This window comes from Peromyscus maniculatus, chromosome 9, assembly GCF_049852395.1.
Source record: "Peromyscus maniculatus bairdii isolate BWxNUB_F1_BW_parent chromosome 9, HU_Pman_BW_mat_3.1, whole genome shotgun sequence".
Taxonomy (NCBI): Eukaryota; Metazoa; Chordata; class Mammalia; order Rodentia; family Cricetidae; genus Peromyscus; species Peromyscus maniculatus.
In genome coordinates, this window is record NC_134860.1 from 54373627 (window position 1) to 54400784 (window position 27158).

Genomic DNA, 27158 nt, shown 5'->3' on the forward strand with positions numbered 1-27158 from the left:
GCCAGTGCTACACAGAGAAACACTGTCTTTAAAAGGAAAAACAAAAAAACACGGGAGGATGAGGAAAGCTAGGTACACTGATGCAAACCTATAATCCCAGCATTTAGTAGACAGAGGATGGTTTCAAGAGTTTAAGAATAGCCTGATCTACATATATAAGTTGAAAACTAGCCCAGATTCAAAGCTAGACCTTGACAACAAATCAAGCAAGCTATAATAACAAAGTCAGACAGTGGTTAACTTCTTCCACAGACATTATTAACATATTAAGTTTTACTGTTAAAATAATACTTTCAGTTTGACAGGATGGCTCAGTGGGAAAAGAGGTTGTTGTTCAAGCACAAACACCCCAAATTCTAACCCCCAGAACTCCTGTAAAACTGAACAAGGTGGCATAGGTCTATAATCCCAGTGCTCCTACATTGAAATGACAGGCAGAGACAAGAGCCAGGTAGCCTGTTCTACACAACCATAAAAAACAACAACAGACTCTATCCCTGAAAGGATTGAAGGTATGGACACTCAAGACTGTCCTCTGACTTCCACAGGCACACCATGACTTAAATGTACTAACACTCAGACTGGAGACAAGTCTCAGCAGTTAAGAGAACTGACTGCTCTTCCAGAAGTCCTGAGTTCAATTCCCAGCAACTACATAGCCGCTCACAACCATCTGTAACTGTAGTATCGTGGGACCCGATGCCCTCTTCTGGGATCTGATGCCCTCGTCTGGTGTGCATATAAAACACTCATATACATAAATAAATCTTTTTTGTAAAAAAATACACTCATACTGACACATATCTCCCCATGCACACACCCAAACACACAAATTTTACATCCATATACTGTGGAAAACAAAGACAAAACTTTTTAAATTTTATTTTGTTTTGTACTTTTTGTTTTGTTTTGTTTTTTGAGACAGGGTTTCTCTGTGTTACAGCTCTGGTTGTCCTGGAACTCTCTTTGTAGACCATATAGACCAGGCTGGCCTCAAACTCACAGAGAGATCTATCTCCCTCTGCGTCCCAAGTGCTGAGTTTTAAAGGCATACGCCACCACCCAGCTTTTTTTTGCACTTTTAAAAGAGGGTTTTGGTTATTTAGCCAGACTGACCACATACTCATGACACATTAGCCTCAGTTTGTGGAGTGCTGCAATTAGAGGCAGAGCCATCATGTCCCACTTGGGGGAAAAAAAAAAGACCGTAAGAGCCAGAGGCAGAGGCAGTGGCAGTCAGACTCTCTGTGCATTCAAGGCCAACCTCTTCTGCAAAGTGAGTTCCAGGACAGCCAAGATTAAAGAGACCCTGTCTCAGAAAAATCCAACACAACAGGAGCAAGGGTATTTTAATAGTGTTTTTTAATGATTTTAAAAGGTCAAGGCCAGGGGCCAAAGAAATGGGTTAGTGGGTCAGGTTAAAATTGCTTAACACCAAGGCTTAACATACAAGGCTCAAGAGCTAAGGTTCAATTCCTAGAACACACATAAAGGTGGAAGGAAAGACCCAACCTTTAAAAGCTGTCCTCTAACACCTACAGGACACACACCTACACACCTAGATAACTTCCCATCTACCCATCCACCCCCTTTCTCTCTCCGAAACATTTTGGTTTTAATTCAAAGCTACCCATGGTAGTGCCTACTACAACCGAAACTCAGGAGAGTCAGGCAGGGACTGCAAATGTGAGCCTGACCTAGGTTCACAGCCAAGACAGTCTAAAAACAGAATGAAGAAAGAGTAAATATAGTAAACCATGACTGATATTCCTTGTGAAATCAGGAGCAACACCCCATAATCAAACACATGAACTTTCTACAATAAAATAAATATTTGCATCCACTGAAAACAACAAATAATTATATGAGTTCAGGTCACTCCTTGTCACTCCTTCATATCAGACTCTGCCACTAAATGATGTAAGGGGTAGGAGCGATGGCTCAGGCAGAGGACGTTGGTGTGATTCCCAGCACCGACATGGCAGCTCACAACCATCTGTAATTCCAGTTCCAGGGAATGCAATACCCTCCTTCTGGCCTCCTAGAGCACAGGGCATGCATGTGGTGCAGAGACATACATACAGGCAAAACACTTATAAATGTAAAGGTTTTTTTTTTAATGTGCACTGGTGTTTTGCCTGCATGTATGTCTGTATGAGTGTCAGAATTTAGAGTTACAGACAGTTGTGAGCTGCCAAGTGAGTGCTGGGAACTGAACCCGGGTCCTCTGGAAGAACAGCCAGTGCTCTTAACTGCTGAGCCATCTCTCCAGCTGCAACATAAAGATTTTTCAAATAAATAAACAAAGGATACATTTTAAGTTTCGTTTGGAGGTTGGCAATGTAGTACAGTTAGTAGAGTGCTTGCCTAGCATGTATGAAACCCTGAGTTTGATGCTCAGCACTTCCCAGAAGATGTGCCGTGGTACTTGAGTGTACTGCTAGCACTGGGGAGGTGGAAACAAGAGGATCAGAACTTCAAGGTCATCCTGGCATAAGTGAGAAGACATGTCAAGAAAAACCATGTCTGTAATACTGGGCTTGTGGTACATGCCTTTAATCCCAGTACTCATGAGGAAGCAAAGGCAGGTAGATCTCTGTGGTCTACTTGGCAGATTCCAGGCTGGTCAAGGGCTACTACATAGAGTGAGACCCTGTCTCAAAATATTAAAAACAGAAAGGAAATACGCCCTGCGGTGATGGCTCAACTGGTAAAGCGCCTAGCTGACTGAGAATGAGGACCTGAGGTCCGATCCCCAAACACTCTCAAAAAAGATGGGCACACTGGTGTCCATCTGTAACCTCGACACAGGGAGAAGGCACAACGGAAGACAAAGGATGCGATCAGCTGTCTTCCTTAATATCTCTCCATTCATTTACTGAGAGGCAGGGTCTCTTGCTTAAGACAGAATTCAGACAGCACAGCCATCTTGCCACATTGATAGATACCTTGTTTCCACTTTTGTACACTAGGGTTACAGGTAGGCTGCTAAACCTGGGCAGCTTTAGTAGGTACTTAGGGATCCAAAATGAGTTCCTCAGGCCTGCACAGCAAGTACTGTATCCACTGAGCCATCTCCCCAGATATAAATCATCATCACATTTCTTTTTGCTGTTTGGTTGGTTGGTTAGTTTTTTGAGACAGGGTTTTCATGTGTAGCCCTGGCTGTCCTCCAACTCACAGAGATCCACCTGCCTCTGCCTCCTGAGTGCTAGGATTAAAGGCATGTACAACCAGGTAGTGTTAAGTTTCATAAAAGCAGAGTTTCTTTTGTCTGCTACCTTACCCCAACACTGAAATAGTTTTTCTTTTCTAATGTTTTTAGATTTATGGAAAAGTTATAAAGCAGACTTCATATAACCCTGTATAGTATAAGAATTACAAATAACTACCATTATGAATGAACACAGGTACAACGTTAGCATTAACACCATTTTTTGTTTTTGTGATTTGATTTCCATTTTTATTTATATATTTATGTGTGCAGTGTACATAGGAAGTCAGAGGACAAGTTACAGGAGTGTCATCATCTTCTTCCAGCAGGTGGGCTCCTTTCCTGCCTTCAAAGCTATCATGCCACAAAGTACATCAAACCTTTGATTCAACTGTCACCAGTGTCCCCATCTCTTCCTTCCTTGTGTTTTAGGGCCTTCATAAAATTCCATACTACATTTGATTATTATCTCTCCTTTTCCACATTTATGTATTGGGGTTAGGGTAGATATATGCTATATCTTACAAGTCCAAATCATGACAACCTGTGAGAGGAGCTGGTTCTTTCCACCGAATGGTTTCCAGGGTTTAAACTCAAGTTACCAGGCTTAAAAAGGTCCTTTACTGCTGAAACATCTTAGGAGTCTAATTATTTCTCTTCAACCTCTCACAGTTCAGTCTCTTTTAAGAATTTGCCCCCATTTTTGAAGATCAAGGACAATTTTATTAAGAGTTTTAAAAACAGAACTTATAAATCTCTTCATTTTCTCAGAAGGAGACAGAGAAAGGGAAGATATATTGCCATGTTTTTTGAGTCTGATCCCAATAAAGCAGGCAGTATCCTCAATAGAGGAGGCAGGCAGCTGAACAGTCAGGAATCAGCAGCATGGTGGAAAAGGGTTTAAGTAGAGCCTCAGATGAATAAAAAGACAGAGTGTCATCAGAAGAATGAAAAGAGTGTCAGAGAAAACATGTCTAGGCTTTGACCAAGTATCTCAAAGAAAAAAGAGACAGAAAGAAAACATCAAAATTACTCAGAAAAGCCAGGTGGTGGTGGCACACTCCTTTAACCCCAGCACTTGGAGGCAGAGGCGGATCTCTGTGAGATGGAGGCCAGACTGGTCTACAGAGTGAGTTCCAGGACAGACTGCAAAGCTACACAGAGAAACCCTGTCTCGAAAAAGCAAAACGAAACAAAGAAGAGAGAGAGAGAGAGACAGAGAGAAAGACAGAGAGAGAGAGAGAGAGCAAGAGAGGAAGGAAGGAAGGAAGGAAGGAAGGAAGGAAGGAAGGAAGGAAGGAAGGAAGGAAGGAAGGAAGGAAGGAAGGAGCGGAAAGAGAAGGGGGAAAAAATTACTAAGAAAGGCCAGGCAGGGCTTGGCAGTTAAAGATGTTATTGCTCTTGCAGAGGACCAGAATTAGATTTCCAGCACCCATGTTGGGCAGCACACAACTGCCTATAACTCCAGCTTCAAGGATCTGATGCCCCATTCTAGTTTCTGTGGGACCCCACATGCATATATAGAGACACATGCACATAAAAAGAAGTCACAATGAAAAGAAATGAAGCAGGGAGGCTGCAATGCTAAACGATGGAAGCTTGCAAGCGACTGCATTATTTACTTATTTATTATTTTTGAGACTTTCATTAATTCAGGTTACCCTCAAACTCACTTTATTGTTGTTACCTCTCAAGGAATTATTTGTTGATTTGAGTGTTGGGATTACAAACATGTGCCACCATGTCTGGCTTTGAATGACTGTATGATCAATTTTGTTTTGTGGGTTTTTTTTTTTAACTCTGTATTTGTTTGTGTGTGTGTGTGTGTGTGTGTGTGTTTCACAACCCACACATGAAGGTCAACAGTTAACTTTTGGGGAGTCACCTCTGTTCTTCCACCTTGCTGAGACAGGGTCTCTCAGTTCTGCCTTCCTACTGCATCCTCCAGATTACTGCATGTCCCAAGATTCCATATTCTACTGTGTCTGCCTTCCATTTTGAAGTACAAGTGCAGGGATTACCCAAGCCGTTTCTTTCCATTTTCTTTTAAGATTTATTTATATGGAAAAAGAAAAAAAAGGCCAGCAATGGTGGTGCATGCCATTAATTCCAGTACCCCAGCACTGAGGAGGCTGAGGAACGTGCATCTCTATAAGTTCGAGGCCAGCCAAAGCTACACAGAGAAACCCTGTTGGAGGGGGGTATTTATTTATTTAGTCAAGTGTGGTGACATACATCTTTAATCCCACCACTTGGGAAAACAGAGGTAGTCTGAGTTCAAGGCCAGCCTGGACTACAGAATGAGTCCAACACAGCCAAGGCTACACAAAAACAAAAAAATAAAATAAAATAAAATAAAAAAAGAAAAAGAAAAAAGATTTATTACTTTCATGTGTATGAGTGCTTGCCTGTGTGTTTATATGTATATGTGATAGATACATATCATGTGCATACCTGCAGAGGCCAAAGGAGGGCATCAGATACTCTGAAACTAGAGTCACAGAGAGTTCTGAATCACCATGTGAGTGCTGGGAGCCGATCCCAGGATCTCTGCAGAAGTAGGACATGGTTCTTAATCACTGAACCACCTCTGCAGCTGCTTTGACTTTGAAGAAAACTGAGGGCCACTGAGTCTGTTCAGGATGTAGAGTGCTTGCCCTTATAAGCTGGTAACTCAAGTTTAATCCCTGGACCTCACTTATGATAAAAATAGAAAAGATTCCAACAAGCTATCCACTGACCTCTACAAGTTAACCATGGCAAGTGCACAGACACATCATACACACACATATACACACAATTTTTTTTTTATTTTAAAGAGAACCAATTATTTTGTAGACTATCTTTCAATTTGCATTGGTCTAGTTTTTTTTCTCTGCCAACAACAATGAGGGTATGCATATTTGGCAAGCATGTCAAAGAAGATATCATATGCTATATCCTTACTGAGAAATATCAACAGATGCATGATATGCACTGTCTCATTAGGATAATGAAAAGTTTTGACATTTAGTTATAATGCTGTCTACTAGGTATCTTTATCATCATCATCATCATCATCATCATTATTTTGGTTTTTTTTGATATTGTGGATCTCGCTCTATAGACCAGGCTGGCCTCGAACTCAAAAAGGCCCACCTGGCTATGCCTCCCAAGTGCTGGGATTAAAGGCATGTGCCACCACTGCCTGGCGGTATCTCTACTTTAAATTTACTATTTTTCCACTTGACCTTAATACAAGAATTTAAGATTTATTTTTAATTATGTATATGTGAATGTCTATGCATAGGTATGTGAGTGTAGATGCCCATGAAGGCCAGAGCATTTCATTCCCCTTTCAAGCTAAAGGTTGAAAGTTGCCTTATGTTGGTACTGGGAATAATCTGGGTCTTCTGCAGAGCAGTATACTCAGGACAGAGAGATTAAACAATTAAGACCACTGGCTACTCTTCCAGAAGACCATTCCCAACACCAACATGACAACACAACAAACCAGTCCCAAGAGTTTTGATTCTCTCTTCTTGTATTTAAGGGCACTCTATACATACACGTGATATATGAACATGTAGGTAAAAGACCCATACACATAAATAAAACCTAAAAAATGTAATAAAAAACTTTAAAGAGATCACGTTCTTCACCACTGAGCCATCTCTCTAACACTATATACAATTAAAATAATTTTCTTAAAATATGTATCTGTGCACAATGTGCATGCAATGCCTGAGGAGGCCAGAAGGGGGAACTGAATCCTCTATAACTGGAGTTATAGATGGTTCTTAGCTGGTCAGTTAGGTGTCAGAAAGGAACCTGGGGTCTCTGAGAAAGAGTAGCCAGTATTTTTAACCCCTGAGCCATCTTTCTAGCTCCCACTATATAAAATGTAATGATGTAAATTTTATTTGTATTAACAGTATGCAAAAGTCCTGTTGTTTAAGGTTTTGCACACCTTCATGTTCGTCAATAAATCTTACCTTCTGGGTATGGTAAGGTACACCTAGACTACCAGTCATAGAGAGACTACCAGACATAGAGAGGACCCCCATGGACTAAAGAGTTGAGACACTGTCTCAAAAACAAAAATTGTCTTTTCTATAATAATTACTATACTATTTACTTATCAGTGACTTTGTATCCCTTTTTATCTTTATTTAAATTTGTTAAATGAAATTCTACTGCAAAGAGGTGCTCTTTTTCCATTATGTATTTAATTGTCCACTATTTCTAGCAGTATGGAACTTAGAGGAATTTTGTTCTATGGTTTGAAAGCTAGTGATTTCATTCTCAGTGTCTCTGTCTCAACCTCTCTACTTTCCTCCCTTCTATTGGTGAAACTGGCCATGAGAAGCTCTGTCATGTTGGCTTCCAGGCTCTTTTGATATAATCTACCCTTGTTTTGAATACTTCCTTACTACTGATAGAATTTCTTCAAAAGCCCTAGCTTTGTTATATTAGGGGATGTCACTTAAAAGAATGTTGAAAGTAGATGTGATCATTGCTGCTGACATCACTGCTTCTAGGGCTATTTAGTGAATAGTGTTATAAAAATATTAGTTTAATCACATATTTGTACTTCTGCATCTACCTATTAATACTAGAAACCTCTGACCTCACATTAATAAGTGAGTAATCTAGCATACAGCATTCATCTTGTCTTTCTTCATTTCCCAACAGTGAGAAACCTGGGTCTCATACTACAGTTCCTAAACTGTTCACTTAATAAGAAATATACAATGTTGGGGGGGGGGGGCACACCTATGATCTCACACTTGAAAATTTGAAGCAGGTAAGACAGCCTGTAGTAAAGACTCTGCACACATTCAAACATGCATGCATACCACCTGCACACACATGCACACACAGAGTATATTAAAAAAGCAGTGGATAAGTGCTAACCTATAACCTTAAACTAAATTACAGAATAAATGTATGGTTTTGTCATGCGTGCATGTGTGTATAACTATTTTTTTAAAGGAGTTTTGTGTGTGTGTGTGTGTGTGTGTGTGTGTGTGTGTTTTCTTTTCTTTTTGAGGATCCTAAAAAATTGAGTGGTAGGGTTGGGGATTTAGCTCAGTGGTAGAGTGCTTGCCTAGCAAGCGCAAGGCAAGGTTCTGTCCTCAGCTCCCCCCTCCACCGGGGTTGGGGGGCGGGAATTGAGTGGTAGATTGAATTCCCAAATACTTTTGTCCCATAGCCAAACCCACAACAACCTACTGTCAACATGTCCACTAGAGTGACACATTTGTTAAAATCCATGAACCCCAATGACACACCATCATCCAGAGTTCAATGTTTCTGTTATGGTTCAGTTTTGGTGTGCATGCTGTAGGTTCAAAGAAAGACGAAAGGTAGCATCACACAAAGCGGTCTTATTGCCTGACAAATCTGATTTCCTTAAGAGATGACTCAGAGGTTAAGAGCAGGTGCTGCTTTTTGGAGGTCCTGGATTCCAGAACCCACAAGGAGACTTACTCCAGTTCCGGGGAATCTGTGCCTGTCTCTGGCTTCCACTTCATACACACAGGCACTCTCATATACACAAAGAAATAAATAATCTTTAAAACAATATCCCACATCTTCATCTCCATTCGCTAACCTCTGACAAACATGATCTTCCCATTTCCCCAGCTTGCTATTTCCATGGGAATTGGAGTCACACAGTATATGGCCCTTTCCAATTGTGTTCTTTTACTTAACAATAAGTATGCAGGGTTCCTTCCATGTCTTCTTCAAGTTCCACAGTTCATTCCTCTACAGCGCATAACAAATATTCTATTGTCTACAAACTTCAGCTTATTCAAGTTCATTCTTTTTCAAGGCAGTACATAGTTCAAGACAGTCCAGCCTGGACTATCTGAGACCTTGTTTCCAACCACCCACCCACCCAAGCAAACGGAAGATTGTTCAGGTTCTAAGTCACTTTTCAGTGTGACCATGTCACTCATTTCTAGGAGAGTCATGGGTTACATTGTATGTCACAATTAGGGTCTTCTCCATACTCTATTCGGTTTTAATTATTTGGTTTTGCTTTGCTGCCTTCCTTGTTGGGGTGGGAAGCGGGGGAGACAGTATCTATAGGATACATTACTATGCAAACACCTAGCTGACAAATTGAGATAAAAGAGAAAGCTGGAATCAAATAAGGTTTTAAATTCTGGAAGAAGCTTCCTTTCCTTTTGCAAATTGAAAAGATCTGAACCTGTTTACATAAAAAGAAACTGTGAAGTGTTCTCCTGAGGTGGGAAATACACCTCAGGAGTTCTCAAACTCTGAGGTACATTGAAAGTGTAAGAGTAGTTCTCAGCCCAGTGATGGTGTTTTGTCTGCATGAATGTCTGTGTGAGGGTATAGGATCGCCTGGAACTGGAGTTACAGACAGGGTGAGCTGCCATGCAGGTGGCATGTTTGTTTAAAACATTAACTTATGATTTTTGAAGCTTTGAAAACTATGTGATTTTAAATGTCCATTCCCTGAGCAGGGGATGTGGCTCATTTGTATATGTATATATCTACCACACAAGAGTCCAGGTACTGCAGAAATTAGACACAGTGGCATGAGCCTATACTTCTAGTATTTGGGGAAATTAAGTGAATGTTCTAGACTTTTGAGGCCAACCTAGTAGACAACAGCAGTGACAATCCAGCCTAGGTTACATAGTGACAACCTATTTCAAAGCAAAACCAAGCAAAACAGCAATCTAAATGTATCTATCTCTGGAAAAAGTCTGGCAAATCACTGAGCATTCTTACAATAAATTACATGCAATACTTAACTCCAAAGTATATGCAATCAAAGTGTCCTTAACCAGCTAAAGAATTACATTGTATGATGTGTGGACAAAAAAAAGTTTTCTTCCATATTTTTACTATTTTCACAACTTGAATAATAAGGGACTTTTATCAATGAACCATACAATGAAATACATTTATGTTAGGTATTAATTTACCTCAGTTGTATTTGCTTCCGTTTCTGCAATTCTTGGTTTCTGAGTTCTTCCAAGCGTCTGAGTTCTTCTTGACGTCTCATTAAATCTACAAAATATTACTACATGTTACAATTTTTTAACCTTCCTTTTCTGTACATTCACATTCAAAAGTAGAATGTCTATTGCTGGCACATAAAAGAGCTAAGGTCTTACTGCTTTCTTATTATTTTGTTTCAAGGATTTATTTTTATTTTATATGTATAAATATTTTGCCTGCAAGTATGTGTGTACAACATGCATGGCTGGTATCCAAGGAGGCCAGAAGACGGCATCAGATCCCCTGGAACTGGAGTTACAGACATCTGGGAATCGAAGCTGAGTCCTCTAGAAGAACAGCCAGTGCTCTTTAACTGCTGAGACATCTCTCTAGCTACCTCTTTTTGTTTTCAATCTTTATCTTTTGTGGTTTTTTGAGATAGGGTCAAACAACCTATTCACGGGGTCACCCAAGACCATGGAAAAACACAGATATTAACATTACGATTCATAAAAGTAGCAAAATTAATTATAAATAGCATAGAAAAAATTTTATGGCTGGGAGTCACCACAGCACAAGGAACTGTACTAAAGTGTCGCACCATTAAGTTGAGAATTACTGCCCTACACCAAACTAGAACCCACTATGTAACCCAAGGAAGTTTCAAACTCACTGCAATTCACCTTCCCTAGCTTCAAAAGTGCTAAGATTATACACAGGAGCAACTATGTTTGGTTGCTTTGAGATAATATTTTGATACATTATGTAGTCTTGGCTGACCTCAAACTTGGGATCCTCTTGCCTCCCTGTCCAGAGTTCTGCAATTGATTACAGGCATGCAATACCATATGCAACTTCTATGCCACTTTAAAGAAATCAATAGAGGATGAACATTAGACAGTCGAATGATGATTATAAAGTGAAACCTAAACAAACCTATTTAAAATAGGGTTATTAACACTTCTATACAAGCGTGGCGTGGTGGTACACCTTTAATCCCAGCACTCAAAAGGCAGGTGGATCTCTGGGAGTTCCAGGCAGCCAGAATTACATAATAGAGAGACCTTGTCTCAAAAAAAAAAAAAAAAAAAAAAAAAAAAAAAAAAGGATTTCTGTATAAGAAAATTATGATTAGGGCTGGAGAGATGGCTCAGAGGTTAAGAGCACTGCTTGTTCTTCCAAAGGTCCTGAGTTCAATTCCCAGCAATCACATGGTGGCTCACAACCATCTGTAATGAGATCTGGTGCCCTCTTCTGGCCTGCAGGGATATGTGCAGACAGAACACTGTATACATAATAAATAAATAAATCTTTAAAAAAAGGGCTGGAGAGATGGCTCAGAGGTTAAGAGCACTGGCTATTCTTCCAAAGGCCCTGAGTTCAATTCCCAGCAACCACATAGTGGCTCACAACCATCTGTAATGAGATCTGGTGCCCTCTTCTGGCCTGCAGGCATACATGCAGGCAGAACACTGTATACATAATAAATAAATAAATCTTAAAAAAAAAAAAAAAAAAGAAAATTATGATTGGAGAACACTGTATTACCTGGTTACTTGGGAGGCAGAGGCAAGAGGATCTCCATGAGTTCCAGGTCAGAGTAGTCTATATAATGTTCCAAGCCAACCAGTACTACATAGTAAGTTCCTATGCCCAAAAAGATAGATAGATAGATAGATAGATAGATAGATAGATAGATAGATAGATAGATAGATAGATAGACATAGATAGATAAATAGATAAATATAGATAGACAGACAGATAGATAAACACACACACACAAAGAGAAAATCAAAGAATTGGGCTGGAGACATATATCTGTTTAAGAGCACAACATATATTGCTCTTGCACAGGCACTGAGTTCTGTTCCAGGTACCCAAATGGAGTCTGTGTAACTGCACTCCCAGGGGACCAGACATCCTCTTCAGGACTCCTTGGGCACACATATACTTGGTGCACAGACATACATACAGACAAAATAACCATACACACAAAAATCCTTAAAAAAACAAAAACTAGCCCGGGAGTGGTGGCACACACCTTTACTCCCAGCACTTTGAGGCAGAGACAGGAAGATCTACTTGAGTTGGAGCCTGGTCTACAGAGCAAGTTCCAGGATAACCAGGACTAATTAGAGAAAAGCCTGTTTTAAAAAAAAAACAAACTCCTGCTCCTCCAAAAAAGAGAAAACTTAGGAACTGTCTCCTACATTAATAATCAAAAACAAGTTCAGTTTGTAGTCCTAACTTCTAAAGAGGCTGTGGAAAAATAAAGAATGCTTGAGTCCAGAAACTGGAGGCCAAAATGCAGAGTTAGCCTGGACAACAGTGAGACTCTATTAAAAACAAAGTAAAGTCCTATATTTTATCCTAACAGAAATAAGAATTTACCAAAGGATTTAGAGATGAGTCATCAATGTTTTCTATTTTTCTTTTGGTGACAGAGGAGAGGGGTGTTTGAGAAGTATGGGAGCCCGTTTGCAGGTTCCTCGTGGCTTTACTCAGCAGATGTGCATAGAGAGGATGATCAGGACCACAGGCCTGAGTGCAGGTGTCTGAGATGGTCTGCACTTGGCTGTGCTGGGGGAGGAGGTCTTTGGCTCCACCCCTTGGCGTCTCTATAAATACCCCGGGCTAGAGACAGTCAGGGCTCTTTGGAACAGGTTCCAGGCCCTCTCGAGGCTATCCTTTATTTTCTATCTGTTTATCTGCACAATCTAAATCCTTCTAATATTTCCTGCTGCTCGAACTCAAGAAAACTCTGGGGAACTGTGGGGTTTGTTGGGTAAAAGCCCCACAAGAAAGGATCTCATAAAATCCAGGCCAAAGTTTGAATCACTGTATGTAGCAGACAACAACCTTGAACTCTTGATCCTCCAGCCTCTGTGTATCAAATGTTGAGAATACAGGCATATGGCACCACATAGTAGTGAACATTTATTATACCGGGCATAGTAGTGTATGCCTATACTTCTAGCACTTGATTGAAGAATCAGGAGTTCAAGTTTATCCTCCACTACACAGTCAAGTTTAAGGTAAGCCTGGGCTACACTGAGACACCCACCCCCATCTCAAAAACAAAAACAAACAAACAAACTCACAAATGTTTTAAAAAGCTTAAAAAAAAAAAGAAAAAAAGAAGAGGAGGAGGAACAGCAGCAGCAGCAGGAGGGGATAGTGATGTACTTAATTCCAGCATTTGGGGAGTTGGAGGTAGGAGAATTAGGAGATCAAGGTCATCTCCTGCTACATACTTAGAAGTTCAAGGTCATCTTGAGTTATAGGACAGTTTGCATTTATTTAAAAAAAAAAAAAAAAAAAAAAAAAAAAAAAAAAAAAAAACAGAGCTAGAGGCCAGGCAGTGGTGATGTACACCTTTAGTCCCAGCACTTGGGAGGGAGAGGGAGAGGTGGGCAGATCTCTGAGTTCAGGCCAGTCTGGTCTACAGAGTGAGTTCTAGGACACCAAAAGCTACTTAGAGAAACCCTGTCTCAGAGGGAAAAAAAAAAAAAAAAGACTGCTTTTGAGGGCTGGAAAAATACTTCAGAAAAAGAGCACTGGCTACTCTTCCAGAGAACCCCAGGTTTGATTTCCAGCACCTAGGTCCCAGCACTATGACAGCTCACTACCATCGGTGACTCCAGTTCTAGGGGATCCAATGTCCTCTTCTGGCTTCCGAGGCAACAGGCATAACAAGTGTTACAAAGACAAACATGCGGGCAAAATACAGACACATTTAAAAAAGAAACAAAACACACACACACACACACACACACACACACACACACACACACACACACACACACACAAAACCCAACAACTTTCATTTAAAGACTGCTCTTAAAAACTGAGTTTTGTCTCATGCTCTTCCCAGTTGGTAAGGAACTATTCTTTCTAAATCCCCATATCCATCTGAATACATTAATCTTTTTCTTCTCTACCAGGTTATCCATCTGCTACTCTCTCCTCTCCCCGCTAACCCTGAGGTCTGACTAGGGAATGAATCCACAGCTTTGTGTATGCTAAAAAAGTATTCCACCACTAACAAAAATCACAGCTCCATTTTGGTGCTCTTTTGATGCAAATCAATAACCTTAAAGGCAGCACTTTTCCTAATCTTTCTATCAAAATTTTACATGTGGTGCTGGGAAGTGGTGGCACACACCTTTAATCCCAATACTCAAGAGGCAGAAGCAGGCAGATCTCTGTGAGTTTGAGGCCAGCCTGGCCTGTAAAGTGAGTTCCATGATAGCTACAGAGAGAAACCATGACTCAAATAATAATAATAATAATAATAATAATAATAATAATAATTTATGTATGGCTTTATCCCATATTGTCTACTATATCCCAAATTGTCTACTATGCTTCCCTTTCTGTCAAAAGAATGGTATCTGGATTACCACAAAAGTAAATATTTGAATTACCTCCAGAAATACTACTCATATAGGAAACACTTTTAAAAAAAAATTTTTTCAGTGTCTCATGTAGTAACCCAGGCTGTCCTGGAACTTGCTAGCCAAGTCTAACCTTGAACTTTTCATTTTTCAGCTTCCAACACCCAAGTCCTAGGAGTACAGACATTCACCAACCACTCCACTTCAAACAGAACCCTGGGCTTCATGCATTCTAGGCATGTAATCAATAACTGAACTACAAACCCAGCTTACTAACACTTTTGTCCTCCTTATTTGTACATGTAAGGGGGTTTTGCCTGGATGTATATCTGTGAACTATGTATGTGCATTCAAATGCCCAAGGAAGCTAGAGAAAAGGGTATCAGATTCCCTGGATTGAAGTTATAGATAGTTGTGGGTACCATACAGGTGCTGGAAATCAAACCTAGAACCTCTAGAACAGCCAGTGCTCTTAACCACGGAGCCACCTCTCCAGCTCCCTCACACGTTCCCAAGCCGAATAAACATCCTGAATTGGAAAAGCTAAAGCCCAGAAATCCAACTCTGAAACAAATCTGTCCCCAAGCTTTCTGGATGAGAGATACTCTATCCCACTACATGTCTAGCTTTTCAAAAAAGAGTTCTCATCAGGAGTTGTAGCTCACATCTACAATCCCAATACTCAAGATGATAATCAACAGTTCAAGAAGAACCTGAGTTACCAGGTAAGACTCTGTCTTTAAAACAACCACAAACCTTATCAGGAAAAAATAACTAATATATTAAGTTATAACTCTGGTTTCTGAACTCCAATTGGCATGTTAATACTAATATACAGCTCTCAGAATGCAGAGACAAGCAGAACTCTGTAAGTTCAAGGACAGCCTGGTCTACATAGAAAGACCCTATATCCAAAAGCTCAACTAACAACCAAATACTAATACAAAGCCGGGCGGTGGTGGCGCACGCCTTTAATCCCAGCACTCGGGAGGCAGAGCCAGGCGGATCTCTGTGAGTTTGAGGCCAGCCTAGGCTACAGAGAGAGTTCCAGGAAAGGCGCAAAGCTACACAGAGAAACCCTGTCTCGAAACACCCCCCCAAAAAAATTCTAATACAAATCAGTGGCACATCTCTTTTACCTTGCCTCATTAGCATTAATTGGTGTTCATGTCTAGCTGCTTCCATCTCTGCCTCCAGCTTCTCTTTGGCTTCTCTGATGTTTCTATCAACCTGTTCACGCTGCTGCTTTTCCATTTCATCAAGAGCCTTCCATCGAGATGCATATTCAAATTCAAATGTCCCAGGCTGAGCAAACCGTGGTGGCTGTTCTCTTTCCCTACATTAACATTAAAAACATACAAAAATGTATACTTAAAAAGTAAACAACAGAGAATAATAAAAACTATCACTTATTGGAAATTTATAACATTTATGGTCTGAACAGTGACTCATTCTACATTGTCTCATGACACTATCATGAAAGATACTATATACATGAATTTATCAAACTTCCCAAGAGCGCCCAACTAATAAGTAATGAAACCATGATTCAAACTTACAAAATGCAATATTCTAACCTATGTTATTATTACTACCTCCCATAAAGACTTTCTCATTTTCATTTAACTACTACACATAATGAAACCTACAACATACAAACCCAATGAGTTCTAAGTTAATAGTCTTAGAATCAGATTCTTAGTAATAAAAATATTTTGTTGGGGTTGGGGATTTAGCTCAGTGGTAGAGCACAATGCCCTGGGTTCAGCCCTAGGGGTGGGGAGGCTGTTATCTACCAAGTTAAGTAGCTGGGCTAAAGATAACAAACTGACTCAGTCTACCTGTAGTTATATATTTAACAGCTGTGCCATTATAAAACATCAAACATTACCAGTCAACTGCTGTATCTAAAACATATAACACAATTCCTATTATAACATAATTTACGGCACAACTATGTACACACATACTTTCAAAAGTCAAATAACAAATGAGAAAACAAATGACTAAATGAAAAATGGGCCAAGGTTGGTGGTGCATGCCTTTAATCCTAGCACTCAGGAGGCAAAGCCAGAAGGATCTACATGAGTTCAAGGACAACATGGTCTACAACAGTGTGTTCCATGGCCATCATGGCTACATAGAGAGACCATGTTTCAAAAAAGGAAACAGTAAATAAATAAGAGCTATGGATACACCTGAAATTCAGATGAAGTTTTCAATCACTCTCAGCTATGAGTAGTTTCTTTTAAAAGTATTAATAGTAGGCCCAAGTGGTGGTAGTGCACGCCTTTAATCCCACTACTTGCAAGGCAGAGAGGCAGGTGGATCTCTGAGTTTAAGGCCAGTCTGGTCTACAGAAAGAGTTCCAGAATAGGCTTCAAAACTACACAGAAAAACCCTGTCTCGAAAAAACAAAACAAAACAAAAAGTATTAATAGTAACACAATTCTCATCTCACCTATAGAAACCTTACAATTGGAATTTTCATTTTACTTGGAATTAAAAGGAAGATGATCTGATACAACAAAATTCCAAGCACTGACACAGAAAGTTATTATAGAGCAAAAGGAGGTAATTAACAAGAATCATATACAGGGACTAGGAATTTAGGTCAGTAGAGAAGATATTAAAGCACAAGATTTGGTTCTGGAAGGGCATTTGGTGAATAAGAAAGGAGGGGAGTCTAGATGCAGAGGCAGGCAGTTCTCTGTCAGTTCAAGCCCTGTCTCAAATTGGGGGGTGGGGGAGTAAAGAAAAGAAAAATAAGAGGCATGGTGGCACACAAATTTAATCCCAGCTGCCCTGAATCAGACAGGCAGGTGTCTCTGAGTTTGAAGCCAGCCTGGTCTACACAGTGAGTTCTAGTCCTTCCAGGGTTACACAGTGAAACCCTGACTCAAAAGAAAATAATCACTACAAAAAAAAAAAAAATTTAAAAAGGGAGGGAGGGGGGGAGGGAGGGAGGAGAAATGGCTCAGTACTTAAGAGCATTCGCTGCTCTTCCAGAGACTAGAGTTTCGTTCCTAGCACCCATGTCAGACAGCTCAAAAATTAAGCCTTTATTCCAGATCCAGGGCTCTGATGCCTCTGTGGCACCTGCACTCATGTGCACATACACATATGCAAATTCCAGGCCAGCCATAACTACACAGTGAAACTTGAAAAAAAAAAAAAAAAGAGAGAGAATTAAATAAATAAAAAGTAGAAATGTTTCTAAGTAAAATTAGCATGTTTTATCCATGCATAAGAAGGGGAAATAATGTGGCTAGAGAGATAGCTCAGCAGTTAAGAGCAATTAATACTTTTGCAAAGGACCCATGTTTGGCTCTCATAAGTCAGCTCACAACCACCTGTAACTCCGGTTCCAGGAGCTCCAATGCTGCTTCTGACTTCTGTGAGCTCCTGCACACATGTGGTGCATATACATACTCTTAGGCACATACACATAAAATTAATCCACAGTTTTTTTTTAATAAAAATAACATTCCATATAGACCAAACCATTCTATTAACCAATTTATATTCTAATAGTACTTTATGAAAATGTAATAAACTCTAAACAATACACATCTAAAATATCTTTATTAATCAAGTCTTACTTATGGTATTGTTGTGTTTTCTGCATTAGCTTCTCTGGTAAGCCATCTTCATCATCAAACTGCTCCATGGGTTCTACAATGACTGGACGAGGTGTTCTAGATAAGTATAAAGGCAATAATAAAAATTAATCTCATGACTACAATTAACATTCTCTCCTAAAATTTATAATCAAAATATTTACTTGAAAAATGTCACAGTTAAGAAAATGTCTAAGAATCATGCATATTCACAGATGAAAATAAACCCAGGTGTGGTGGCGAACGCCTATAATCCCAGTACCAGGGAGGCAGAGGCAGAAGGATTTGTGAATTTGAGGCCAGCCTGGTCTACATAGTGAGTTCCATGATAGCCAGAGCAACACAGTGAGACCCTGCTACAATATTAGTTAATTAATTTTTAATATCTGGGTCAAAATAGGTAGGCATGGTAGCTGTGCTGGTTAGTTATTTTGTCATCTTGACACAAGCTAGAGTCATCTGTGGTGGTTTAAAGGAGAACTCCCCCCTCCAGTCTTCAGCATTTGAATACTTGGTCCCTAGCTGGTAGCACTGTTTGGGGCAGCTTAGGAGGTATGGCCTTGCTAGAAGTAGATCACTGGAGAGTTTGAAAGTTAACAACTTGCACAATTCTCAGTCTGCTCTCTCTGCTCTGGTGCTTGCAGATGTGAGCTTCTTGCTCAAGCAGCTCACTTGAGCCTTCTTCACTCTACCCTCATGGACTCAGTTCTTCCTGGAACTGTAAACCCAAATATAATTCACTCTTCTAAGTCACCTTGGTCATAAGTGTTTTATAACTAATACAGAATCTCAACTAAGAAAATACCATCAGACTGGTCTACGGACAAGCATGTGGGCATTTCTTGATTATGTATAAGGGCCCAGCCCACTGTGGGCAGTACCAGCCCTGGGCAGATGGTCCTGGGATGTATAAAGAAGCAAACTGAATGAACTAAGAGAGCAAGCAAAGAGCATTCCTCCATGCCCTCTGCTTCAATTCCTGTCTCAAGTTCCTTTCCTGACTTCTCTTTATGACAGACTACTAGAAGCTGAAATAAACCTTTTCTCTCCAAGTTGCTTTCGATCACAGCTTTTTTATTGAAGCAACAGCAACCAAACTAAGACAATACCTTACATTTGTAATGCCAGCACTACAGAGGTTAGGGCAAGATGAATGCCAGCCTTAGCTACATAGTGAGTTCCAGGTGTGTGTGCACCAAAGTGAGATCTTGTCTCAAATAATAAGCAAAACAACCAAGAAGGAGGTTATGGGTTCAATCCCAGCACACAGAAAGGTATTATCGAATCCATATTTTATGTATGTGGCCTCACCATCCAATTCCTACCACTTCAAACACCTATAACTGCCTATTTTTCAGTGTTTCAGGGCCTACCAATATTGTTCAATAGTCTTTAAAAATTCTATAGCAGTGGCTAGAGAGATGGCTCAGTGGTTAAGAGCATTGGCTACCATTCTTCCAGAGGACCCAGGTTCAATTCTCAGAACCCAAATGGCAGCTCACAATCATTAACTCCAGTTCTAGGGGATCCAACACCACCTTCTGCCTCTTCAGGCACTGCACACACAATACACAGACATACACAAAACACCTACATAAATAATTTTTTAACTCTATTATAGGAAATCCTCCCTCACACTCTCCACAATTCTCAATCTTCCTTAGTAAATCCATGTTCCCTCTGTTCAAAAAAAAAAAGTTAGCCAAGCAGAGGTGGTGCACACCTTTGATCCCAGCACTTGGGAAGCAGAGGCAGGTGGATTTCTTTAAGTTCAAGGCCATCCTGGTCTACACAGAGAATTCCAGGAGAGCCAGGACTACACAGAGAAACCTCATCTTGAAAAACAAAACAAACTGAGTGTGGTGGTACACATATATATTCTTCTGAGGTACAGATAGCAGGATTCATGTGATCCTTGAGCTACAGGGCATGTTCTAGGCCAACTTGGGCTACATAAGGTTCTGTCCTTCTATCAAATAAGACAAACATGAGCCTAAACCCTAAAATGAGACCTACATCAGTCACGTGCACGCACGTAGGAACACACGCACACACGCACACACAGAAGTAGAAGCCACAGGACACTCAAGGAACAAATTAGGGACTGAAGAGGAAGAGACAGGAATGGATGCTGATAGATATGCCCAGAAACCCTCCTTACATTACCATGCTCTTAAGTGGAAGAGTGAAGTAAGCAGAACAGATGATACAATATTATAATTTGTCTGCTACCAACTGATTACCATGCAAGCAGTGTTAAAACTATATTGCCTTTAGAACAGTGATGCTTTAAGAAATACAAGTCAGGCAGTTAACATCAAGGTGTAACCGAAACTAGAGAAAATACATGAAATGGGTTAGAGATATTGCTCAACTGATAAAAGAGTACTTACTTGCCTGTTATACATAAAGCCCTGGGTTCCATGCCCTGAAGTGAATAAAATTAGACATGGTAGTGCCTATAATCTCAGCACTCAGGAAGTAGAAATAGGAGAAACCTAAGTTCAAAGTCATTTTAAACTAAATGCAAGCAGACTACAGAAGAACCCTTAAAAAAAAAAAGTGTTGGGGGGGCAGCTGGAAGGACGGTTCAGCAGTTAAAAAGCACTGCCGCTTTTCCTCAAGAACCCAGGCTGAATTCTTAGCACCTACATGGAGGCTCACAACAGAGATCTGACTCCATTTTCTAGCTCCATCAGCAGCAGGCAGGCACATACATGCAGTACAGACATACATGCAGAAAAACACTCATACACATAAAATAAAATTAAAAAATTAAGAAAGAAGAGGGCAAAAAGGTTGAAAATTCTTTCTTTTAAGAAGTGATTCATTGAGGGCTGGAGAAATGGCTCAGAGGCTGTTCTTCCAAAGGACCCAGGTTCAACTCCCAGCACCCACATGGCAGCTCACAAAGTTCAGAAAGAAATGTCAGTTCTGTACTTTAAAACATGTCAGATACAAGACACAAGCCAGGTGGTTATCTGTGAGTTCAAGCCCAGCCTGGTCTACGTAGCAAATTCCAGGATAGCCAGGGTTATGTAGTGAGACCCTGTAAAAAAGAAAGAAGGAAGGAGGGAACAAAGGAGGGAAGAAGGGAGGAATAAACCAAGCATGTCAGGCACTATAAATTCAATCTTTACCATGAATATGGGCACTAGATAACTGGTAACATTAGGGAAGAAGGGATGGACAACTTTCTGAAACAGAACCTGACAAGTACAAAATGTACAATGTTCCCCCAACTCTCCCTTTTGTTGTTCCTAAACAGACACAGAACAAATGAGCCAAGATCAGTCACAAGTCCCATCATCCTATTACATAACAAAAAGAGTGAGGAACATATGTGGTGCAGAGTAAGTACTTAAGGGACTGTCCCATTTTATCTTTAATGGGAAGTATGCTAACATGTTAGCATCTGTGGTTTCATTATGCTTACCTACTACTTGTTCATTATCTCACCTTTTTTTAAAACTTCAATATCATCTCAGGTATTGAAAAAGTTTTTAAATCTTGATTTAAATTTGGTTTATAGTGACATTTGCTAATTTTATTCATTTTAACAAAAAATACATATGGAAACATGTAAATAAATTGACCGAAAAAAAATAAATCAAGTGCCCAATCAATGTTAAACCTGGAGTTACCAGGCAAGGGAAATGGCTCAGTCAGTGAAGTGCTTGCTACACAAGAAGGAGGATTTGACCTCAACCCCAGCATCCATGTAAAAAGCCAAGTGGGGCAGGCACCTGTAACTGCAGAGTTGGAAAGGCAGAGACAAGAGTACACCTGGAGCTCACTGGCCAGCTAGCACAGCTAATCATGGCAGTGGGCCTCAGGTCCCAGCAGACCTTGTCTCAAAAACAATGTAGCTAACTCCTGAAGAAGACAACCAACACGCACCAAACCTGGAGTTATGATTTTGTAAGGCTTTTCCCACCAAATGCATTGTTTGTTAGCAACTTGAAAGGCATTTTATTGTGGAAAATAAATAGTGTATGCTCAGTTTAAATAAGTCATCAGAGGTAGAGATAGGACTCAGCACTTAAGCAAATGTACTGCTGCTCTTCCAGAGGACCCTAGTTCAATTCCCAAAATCCCCATCAGATGGCTCATGAGCACCAGTAACTCTGGCTACTGCTGTTCCTTGAAAACCACTATTTAAAAATTAAAATGTGGCTCTAGAGCAGAAGGTTCTCAACCTTCCTAATACTACAGTCCTTTAATACTCATGTTGTGGTGACCCCCCACAACCATAAAATTATTTTGTTGCTACTTCATAACTGTAATTCTGCTACTGTTATGAATCATAAATTAAATATCTGATAAGCAAGATATCTGGTATGTGATCCCCCAAAGAGGTTGCAATCCATAGGTTGAGAATCACTGCTCTAAAGAGATGGCTCAGTGGTTACAAGAACATACTGGTCTTGCAAAAGACAGTAGTCCAGTTTCTAGCAGCCATATTCAGCAGTTTCCAACTCCTTAAAACTCCAGGTTAAGAGGAATCTGATACCTGACACCTCTAGCCAATAAGGGCAACTGCAGTCATGTGCACCAATACATATACATACTTAAAAGAAAAACTTAAAAATAAATCATCTGGGGGGAGGTGGAGGGTGAGAGGAGAATAGGGAGGGGGAAGAGGATGGTATGTAAAAATGAAAAAAAAATTAAAAACAGTCCTTTAGTATCATTATAAATAGTAATTAAAAAGAAAATTAAAACGCACACTACAAGACTATGATAGCTCAAGTAGAGAGCTTGTCTACAAAGTACAAAGCCCTAGGTTCCATACCCAGCACTGCCCATCCTTCCCAAAGCATAACCCACAAGTTAGACATGGTGGCACACATTTTAATCTTACAGAGGTAGCCAGATCTCTAGTAGTTCAAGGCTAACCTGGTCTACATAAAGAGTACATAGTGAGATCTTGTTTCAAAACAAAATAAAAATGCAAGTCACAAACTAAAAGAAATATTTACAATACTGATGTGTATCTAGATTATGTAATTCGGGAAGAGAAACAAACCACCTAACTTAAAAAAAAAAAAAGAGTGGGGGCAAAAATTTTCACATACTTCATGAGGAGATATAAGTGACAAAAAAAAGCACACAAAAAGATGCTCAACCTTAATTATCAGAAATAAAATCTAATTTAACCTCCAATGAAATATGAAGTTGTCATTCATTGCTGGTGAGAATGAGGAATGAGAGAGATATGACCACTATAGAACAGTCTGACTGGGCATGGACACGCACACCTGTAATCCCAGCCACTAAAATGAGTTCTAAGTCATCCCCAGCTACAGAGTGAGGTTGAAGCCAACCTGGTCTACACAGCAAGACTGTATCTCAAAATAACAACAAAAAACATACCTATTGAGCCAGCCAGCCACCACACATGCCTTTAATTATAATGCTTGGGAATCACAAAGTAAGTTAAGACTCTGTGCCCAAAACAAAAATCAAAAAATTCATTGGGTTCCACATTTGAAACAAGATGGGTTTTTTTATGTAAGAAAATTATACCTCAAGAAAGCTAAAATTTCTTAAAGCTTCAAATTTCTTACGTGACTCCCAGTGATCACACACACAATCAAAAGTATTGAACTATCTCCTTACCCACGGTAATGTCTCGCGCACCCACACCCACACCCACACCCACACCCACACACACACACACACACACACACTTACAAACCGAGCACTCAGGAGGCTGAGGCAGAAGGACTGCGGCAAGTCTGGGGCCAACATCTCCAGACTGGGTCAAAAACAACAAACTTGTTGTTTTAAAAGCCAGGCCTGGTGGTGCATGCACACCTTTAATCACTCACAAGCTGGAGGCCAGCCTGTCTCCATAGCGAGCGCTGAACCATCCAGAGCTAGACAGCAAAACCTTGTTTCAAAAAAATTAATACACTATACAAAACAAACAAGCCAACATCAGAATCCCAACAGACACAGCCCGTATGTAACTGGACAGAGGACAAGATAGTTAACACTTACGTTGTTAGCAAGAAGGCCCCATCACCACATCTCTCCAGAGCCTTTCGAGCAGGAGGCTTCGCTGCGAATTCTACAAAACCTTTTCCTGTAGCTCTACCACGGTCATCCACAACCACAACAGCTTTCTCTACTGGACCAAACTGGGAAAATGCTTGCTCCAGCAGCTCATTGGAAACAACTGGAGAAAGGTTCTTGACCGTGAGAGCTGCTCCATGTGTAGCAAAGCGAATTCGGAGAGGTCTGCTCTTCAGTATGGTGCCATCCAGCTCTGCTTTTGCAATCTCAGCCAGTGTTCTGGATTCCTTTTTAAGAGGAAAAGTCATTTTTTTAAAGTTGTATAACAAAAAAAATTAGAATAGGCTTGGTTCTAAGGAGACTGAGTAACACTGGGAAACAGATAATAAGGTCTCTTTTATCTCTAACTTTGGCATCACATGCCTTTTACTAGGTTATTCAAAACACCATTGTAAACATTTTAAGCTTAAAAAAAAAAAGTCAGCCAGGGTATGTATGTGTGTGTGTCTATGTTGCACACCTTTGATCCCAGCATTTGGAAGGCAGAGGCAGGCCAATCGCTGAGTTCAAGGCCAGTCTGGCTTACAAAATGAGTTCCAGGACAACCAGGGATACAGAGAAACCTGTCTCCAAAAAAAAGAAAAGAAAGAAAGAAAGAAAGGTTATTGTTGAGAATAAGTATCAGTTTCTAGAACTACCATGAAAACAATTCTTTATATACACCTCAGTATTTTTGAGATTGGTCGATTGATTCATTTCTTTACGGGCTTTGTTTTTTGGAGTCTCCCTATGGAGTCTAGGCTGGCCTCAAAGCTGCCCCCTCTACCACCATCCCTGCTTCTACTTTGTGAGTGCTGAGATACTAGCATGTGCTCCAATGCCTGGTTGATACAACATCAAATTTCCATTGCCAGCCTAATCTACATCATCTGCAAACACTAACATTAGGTCTTGGGGGGGGGGGTTGTTTTTGTTGTTGTTTTTTCAAGACAGGGTCTGTGTATCCCTGGCTATCCTGAAACTAACTCGATCTGTAGGGCAGGCTGGCCTCAAACCCAGAGATCTACCTGCCTCTACCTCCTGAGTGCTGGGATTCCATTAGCCACCACCGCCTGGCTACACACTTCTTAACAGAAAGGCAAGAACTGTTACAATCCACAAATTACTTGTTACTTGATTCTCAATGAGATCCTATCTCTCAAAACAAACACTGGGCCAGTAAGATGATTCAGCAAGTAAAGGCATTTGTCACCAAGCAAATGACTGATATTTGATCCCAAGGACCCACAAAAGGTAGAAGAGAACAGATTCCCAAAGGTGTTCTTTGACCTCCATATCTGTGCTACTACTGTAATTAATAAATAAATAAATAAATCTAGCAAAAATATAAAAGAGAGGGCTGGAGAGATGGCTCAGAGGTAAAGAGCACTGGCTGCTCTTGCAGAGGTCCTGAGTTCAATTCCCATGATGGCTCACAACCATCTATAATGAGATCTGGTGCCCTCTCCTGGCATGCAGGCATACATGCAGGCAGAATACTGTATACATAATAACTAAATCTTTAAAAAATAATAATAATAATGCTGGGCAGTGGAGCATGCCTTTAATCCCAGCACTCAGGAGGCAGAGCCAGGAGAGAATCTCTGTGAGTTCAAGGCTAGCCTGGTCTACAAAGTGAGTTACAGGACACGCTCTAAAGCTACATGGAGAAACCCTATCTCAAAAATCCCTTAAAAAAAAAAATTGAAAGAGAGAAACTTCCTCCTACTCGGAGATTTCACTTGTTTGGTACAAGATAAGTATATATAATGAATAAATGGTAAATTTAATAGAAATGTTCTTCACTGTGCTCTGGAAATTCTCCAAGAAGAACCACCAAGAGCTTTCAATATAGATTTAATATAAGAAATGTATCTACACAAGGAAAATACTAGGAGGACAGGATGGAAGGGCAACTGGGGCTGGGATGTAAAATAAAACAAACTTATTTTTAAAAAAAGAAAAGAAAAGAAAGGCCACTAAGATGGCCCTGTAGGTAAAGGTAATACCACCAAGCCTGATGACCTGGGTTCAATCCCCAGAACTAACTCCTACAAGTTGTAACATTTACACCTGCACAATGTTTACATGCCCAAAACACAAATGAATGTTAAAAAAAAAAATTCTCCCTAAAAGTAGATAAATGTTTACAGTCTAAAAATTAGTTCTTCTGCAAAATCCTATCTATAAAACTATTTTTATAAAAAACGCAAATGAAGCCAATCTATTCAGAGATACCAAAACATTTGTACCTTGTCTCAGCGATACATGTCTGTAATCCCTACTACTGAAGAGGCTGAAGCAAGAGGATCACAAACTCTGTCTTGAAAAACAATCAATCAATCAATAATTGATAATAAGTAATCTAAATTTTTTTAGAAAGCTGAGATAAGCTCAGTGGGAGAACACTTGCTTAGCATATGAGAAGACCTCATTTCAATCTCCCAGCACCAAACACACACACACACACACACACACACACACACACACACACACACACACACACACACCTTGCTTTTATTTTAATTTAACAGTACTAATAGCAGGAAACAAAAATATCTTAAAAAAAAAAAAAGCAAGTACTTTGTTATTCAATGTGTAATATAACCTAGGAGCACTAAATTAAAATGCTACCAGGGAATTGGAGACAGAAAGAACATGAGGAAAATCACCCTCCACCCCCCAAAACAGGGTTTCTCTGTGTAATTTTGGTGCCTGTCTCGGCTCTTGCTCTGGGACCAGGCTGGCCTTAAACTCACAGAGATCTGCCTGGCTCTGCCTCCTGAGTGCTGGGATTAAAGGTGTATGCCAACACCGTCTGGCCACAAGGAAAATTCTTGAAGACAATAATCATGTTCTCTACTTTTACATAAGGATTTATATTAATCAGATATATTCATTCCA

The 27158-nt window shown here is 40.1% G+C and overlaps 1 protein-coding gene across 1 annotated transcript in view; it reads right to left on the bottom strand.

Annotated features, from left to right (window-relative positions):
- Pspc1 (paraspeckle component 1) overlaps positions 1 to 27158 on the bottom strand; it is a 65082-nt gene that overhangs the window by 29812 nt on the left and 8112 nt on the right. The window contains exons 2-5 of the mRNA XM_006993458.4: positions 24201 to 24502; positions 18177 to 18272; positions 15714 to 15910; positions 10162 to 10246 (exon numbers count right to left, since the gene is read on the bottom strand). Coding sequence (XP_006993520.1) covers positions 10162 to 10246; positions 15714 to 15910; positions 18177 to 18272; positions 24201 to 24502 — 680 coding nt within the window. The remainder of the gene's footprint in view (positions 1 to 10161; positions 10247 to 15713; positions 15911 to 18176; positions 18273 to 24200; positions 24503 to 27158) is intronic.